This window comes from Morone saxatilis, unplaced genomic scaffold (assembly GCF_004916995.1).
Source record: "Morone saxatilis isolate NCDOM2014 unplaced genomic scaffold, NCSU_SB_2.0 Contig7, whole genome shotgun sequence".
NCBI lineage: Eukaryota > Metazoa > Chordata > Actinopteri > Moronidae > Morone > Morone saxatilis.
In genome coordinates this window covers 20,321,135-20,327,134 of record NW_023340246.1, presented here as the reverse complement: position 1 = coordinate 20,327,134, position 6,000 = coordinate 20,321,135, and the positions used below count along the sequence as shown (strand labels likewise).

Here is a 6,000-nt window from a genome sequence, read left to right as displayed (position 1 = left end):
TTATTATTATATATATATTTTTTAAAACCTTTAAAGCTGCAGTAGGTAAATTGTTAAAAAAATACAATTTGTCATATTTGCTGAAACTTTGACTATATCCTGACAGTAGAACATGAAAAAAATCAGGATCTTCTGGCTTGTTCTGGCGCCCCTAATAACATTTACAAGAATCTACCAGGCCCGACCAAAAACAACCTATCAGAGCCGAGGAAGATTGTTGATTGTTGAGTCTCATTCTCAGGACGTCAAATACCGACGCTTTGGGAAATGAGACTCATCAATCTTCAAGCCTCCAACCCGTCTTTATATCTTTCTCGGCTCTGATTGGTTGTTTTAGTTTCGGCCCGGTGGATTCTACAAATGTCATTAGGAGCACTAGAACGATCCACAGAATGCTGATTTTTTCACAGATTATCTGTCTCATGTACTACTGTCAGGATAAAGTGAAAGTTTAAGCGAATATGACAAAAAGGTTTTTTTAGAAACATTACCTACTGCAGCTTTAAATGAACATATTAAACATGATGCATCTAACAGTACATATTTAAAAATCAGATTAAAATGCTGCGTAAATGTTAATGCATCAGTAATAATGGTCCAATAATGTAGTTTCTAATAGTACAGCACAAATCAGGGTAATTCTGCTGCCTACTGAGTACTTTTATTTAAGTAGAAACTTAATGCAGAACTCACTTGTATTGAAGTATTTTTAAATTACTGAATCCCTACTTTTACCAAAGTAAAGGATCTGAATACTTATTCCACCACTGAAAAGCTCTGACTCTGTTATTTTTTATATGAGAACAGCTCAGAGTGCATTATCGCTCTTATACCACGACCACTAAGAGAAGTGGTGTTCAGATTTTGTAGCCACTCAACTGTCCATTCTTCTCTCCCCCATCAGGGCTCATGAACAAGAGTTGACGAAGAGGCACGAGAGGGAGCTCGCCGAGATGAACGCCCTCCACAGCAGAGAGACGCAGAACATGCTGTCAGACTTCAACAAAGCCCAGGAAGTGCTCAAAGACAAGATCTCCGCCCTTCAGATCCTGTATGTATACACTGTAAACACACTGTTTACCTGTCTATCTATGCAATGATGGAGATCTATAACAATTACCTTATGATTGCCATGTGTGCAGGTCAACCCTTTTCATCCTAGATAATGTGATTGTGTGCTGTCAGGTGTCAAGTGGAAGCTTAAAGCAACAGACAAGTTTTCTCAGGGGAGAATAACAGACGATGCGTTCACACCTCCCTGAACACTCCTGGTTTCTCTTTTTATCCTCATCGGCTGCACTCGCTCGTGTCGTATAGATGAAATATGTTAAACACTCTGCTTTTCTTTTTTTGTCCATGCAATGACCTGAAAAATCACTGCGTTATATAGACAATTAGGACATATCTAAACACACTCGCAGTTGTTAGTCATATAGGAGCAGCCGGGCTATTTTTATTTTCCATTTGCGTCAGGTGAAGCGGAGTATAAATAGGAGGCGGCTGTGATGAATTATTTTTTCTTCTCAGCTAATCATATTGCTTGTGTCATACGTTATAAACAGCTGCACCGAGCAGGACGGTGCATGACGAAACTGGCTCACCATGAAAGGAGGCACCGGGAGAGATTTACCACTGCACCCTCAATCTGTACCTGAGCCGCATTCTCCTGGAAACAATGCATTTCCTTTCTCAAAACAAAGGAAATAACACAAAGAGATATAAATTACTCCATGAAATCAAAGATTTAAAAGAAGAGAAACACGAATGCCAGCACTGTCTAACGCTCCTTTTGGAGTCTTTTATTAAAAGAAACACTGTCCAGACAAGGAGGTGTTCTTCAGACAACTGATTCCAACTTAATGAAACATTGATATCAAAAACTTTCAGTTTACGAGTGAAAGAAATTCCAGGTTTCATATCCTGGACCTCTGCCTGCTTCGACAGCTGCTTCATACAATCCTGATGTGCGTCAACATGGCTGTGTCACATAAACTGTAACAACTGTCCAGCCTGCCAGAAACATTGGTTTTCATTTGGTTTTCATACGTGGTGAGCAGAGCCTGATGGCTTCATCTGAATATCGTTTGTGATTTGTTCATCTGTTCAGTCCAAACAGTGCCAGCGTGTTGGCGATCTCACCAGAATCTTTGCTGGAGTGTAAATCCACATAGGAAACGCTACCTGTCTCACAGAGATTTACTGTCTCACCATCCTTTAAGCAAACAAAGCACAAAGCAGAATTATACAGCAAAAACAATCCTCAAGCATCAACAACATCATCTGTTACTGCCAACATTCACCAAATTTATTCATTGATATTGTCAGTACTGTTTGCCAGGATTTTAGAAATACTGGGACTTTTTTGACAAACAACCAAAAATATTAATTAATTTAACTTTTTAATTACATTTTATGTAAATTTGTCTCCCAAAATACTTTTCAAAACTTTCTTCTTATGTCACATTTTAAATTATATTCCTATTTATCGTCTAAATGCAATCAAATGTATAGATCTTTGGTTAAATATATATATATATATATCAGCATCAAACTTACATACAAAACACACCATGTAAAGTTTGACCCCTCACATTCTTAGACATGACCTCGGTGTTATCGCTGGTAGCTACGACCCTGGCTGATGTAAACAGTAACTTCCAATGAAACCAGTTTCATTGTTCTGCCTTGTTGATTGACTGGTTGGTGTGCCTGTTCCCCCATCTGTAACATTATATGTTAGGTCCCTTTTAAAACCTAAACATTTGAGTAGTGGAGTGGATGTCAGTTAAAACTTTACAGAGTGCAGTGTGCAGTTATAATAGTATGTTATTATGGAGTGTGCCAGGCAGGGATTATCATTTGTTATTCCAGTCCTCCTGTTAAGGCCATTGTTACCGGTTCTGCTAGTTCCAACCAACATCTTATATTAGTTTCAGGATAAGATAAGATAAGATAAGATAAGATAAGATGTTCCTTTATTGATCCCCTTGGGAGAACTTCCAGTTTAAAAATACAATAAATATACTAAAGATATAATAGAAAATATAAAGACTTTAATGAAAATATATACACTTATATGCAGTATGCAGAAAGAAATATGTGCAAACATTTTATAATCAACTGTACATGTGCAATATATATAAAGTATTAAATAAGTAAATGAATTAAAGTTTTCAATTATTATAAAGTATTAAATTAATCTCTCTGCTAACTCTGATAGCTGCAAACTCCTTGAATTTATTCGTCTGTAAGACACAGTTAAGAAGGACAGTGATGATCACTGCACTGAATGCACGACGGGTTTAAAACCATTTTGATTTTTGGACTCCTGCGGCCTTAAAACATCCTCAGATGAACTACAAATCATCAAACTCAGGACATGTCCTGCCAAATGTACAGTATGGAATAACTTCAGTCTACATATCAAATAACTTCAACTCAGCTGAAGAACTTGCAGAGATCAAAGCTAATGTATAGACTCACATGGAGTAAGGATCAAAGACATTTAGCCTAGCAAGTAACGATACCGGGAATCCAATTAGTAGAAGGACATTATGTAACTACTGAAGATGAAGAAGGCGATTTATATTATTGAAGACATGCAGATGACATTCAGTGAGGATACTGTCGGAAAAGGAGGTCAGGTTAGGTCTCGGGTGAAGCAGATGTTGCAGTGTATCTGTAGAGTGAAGGAGTATGAGGGCTGTGGGTGAAGACAGAGATTTAGAAGAGAAGATGGATGGTTGGAGAAATAAGAAAGAAAGAAGTGAGCTGAAAGGTACATTTTTACCTCGAGGGGCGACGGGGGCAGTGGATGATGTCAAGTCATGGGGGAAATGAGCTAAACTAAACCTCAAGAGGAAGTCACAGAGACAGAGAGAGAGGACAACAGATAAAAACAGAAAGTAAAGCCGTGGAAACCTCTGAGTCTCAGAGTCAGGAGATATGCAGCGAGCTAGCATCCTCTTCAGAGCTGACCTCCTTTTAGTCTGGCTGAGCTGACAGCAAAGCGCCACCTGCTGGACTAAAGAGGACGAAGTGTTGGTTGTTGTACAGAGAAAATGCCACATTAAGGCTGTTTGTTGCCGTACACACTTTGTTACTCTGATCTGTAGTTAAAGAGGATGCAAGGTGGGCAGATACAATGAGTAGAGACATTTCCTGAAAAGGCTCCAATGTTTTCTCTGTAAGTTCTTACTTTCTAAAGACCTTTGGTAACACAACTCCAGGTCCTCTTACTAGCTTTTTTATTTATAACTTACTTCATATCAGAGGATGGAGTTTGCTCAGTTGGATGGATGTGCTCAGATTTGATCTGAGTGAGTGTTTTGGTTTCATTTGGATTTTTATTTCTGATGGATTAAAGTTAGCTAAAACATTAAACACTGCAAACATTATACCTGCTAAACATCAGCATGTAAGCATAGTCATTGTAAGCATGTTGATGTTAGCATTTAACTCAAAGCAGTGCTGTAAGTGCAGCCTCTCACAGCTGCTAGTTTGGGTATTTTGAGGGTATTTTCTTTTACTGTGACATTTTAGAGGTAATTTAAAATAAACAAGTATGTAGGAAGAGTAACTTTATGAAGACTTCACTGGACCGAAGAGCCTAAACTTTGGAGAATCTGTCAGAACAAGTGCCTACTTATCAGTGTACTCATGATAAAGTGAAGTGATACAGTATGTGCAGGAAGTTTACAGACTAAATATGGAGTCGGGCAGTCTTCTTTCTGTGTTAATTTAACCAGTTTTCTGGGACAAATTTACTTTAATGGTCAGCAGTTTTTAATTTTCTGGGATTTTCTTCACTTAACCTAGTAAAGAAGTATTTCTGGGGCTGTCCCCAGAGATGGCACTGTCTTCCATCTAATTAACAACAACACAGATCCATCTTAACCGCCAACCCTGTCCCTTCCTACCTAATTAATCACTGTGTTGACGACAGTCTCGTCCCTCCCTACAAATCCCTCTCCCCGAACAGACACTGAGAAAGCTCCACCATTTAAGTTTCATGAATATTTAAGTGTTTTGTCCTGCGCCTGTGCTTTATTGGTGGGTCCTCTGGGAGTTGGAAAAGCATGTCTGTGGGTTACAGTCTGCGTTTGTTTGGGTTTTGGTCATCGTGCCAACTCCAGATGCAGCTTGTAGTCACGTCAGCAATATTCCAGCTTGCAGGTGACACCGACCAGAAACGTAATTACAGGCAACACTTTTTAGCAGCAGCTCTAAAATCAGTATATTAAAGTGCAGGTAACCATAGCAACAATGCTTTTGCTTCCCGCTACATTACCCTGTTAAATCTCACCAATTCAACATCTGCAAGATTGAACAAGACTCTCTGGATGCCGAGCGAGAACCCCTAAACACTCAGAATAGCTATTTCTTCTCAAATGGAGTGGACAGCACAGTCCGAGAGCCCAAATTCATCATGACAAAGAAAGAGGTGGAACATTATAAAGTCTGGTGTCTCTCTTCCCTGTGGATTCTGACAATCTCATAAGGATGAAGTGTAGTGCCACCATACAAATCACACAGCCCTTTAAAAGATGTAGCTGTCTCTGGCGTGTGTAGATAATACTGTGCTGGCTTTACAGTCTTTATACAGACTGACGTTGGTGTGTTATGGTTGATATGGGACATATAGGTCTAAAGCCTTTTAATGCAACTCATAGTCTCTATAGTCTTATAGTCTATTTTCTTTGATAATTATCCCCTTCATGCACTGTGAGTTTTCTATTATAAGAAAACTAATGGCCTGACAGGGGACAGTTCCTTGTTCATTATTGTCGATTATTTATTATATTCATACAGCTCATTATTGCACTTATAAGACAGCAAATTAATAAAAGAAAAAAGGGAGTGTGTGCAGGGTCCAAAATTAACCTTTTGGCTCATCTGCCAGCCAAAAATATTTCTTACCGGCTATAAAACTGCGTCATGGTTCTGAGCTTCATATTTTAGATAAGATCTTGGGGATCCTGCGTCGCCACATTTCTAATA

The 6,000-nt window shown here is 38.8% G+C and overlaps 1 protein-coding gene across 1 annotated transcript in view; it reads left to right on the top strand.

Moving 5' to 3' along the window:
* fam184a (family with sequence similarity 184 member A) overlaps nt 1-6,000 on the top strand; it is a gene marked incomplete at its 5' end in the record, with an annotated part of 80,745 nt that overhangs the window by 60,068 nt on the left and 14,677 nt on the right. The window contains 1 exon segment of the mRNA XM_035678223.1: nt 905-1,051. Within this exon segment, the coding sequence (XP_035534116.1) occupies nt 905-1,051 (147 nt within the window).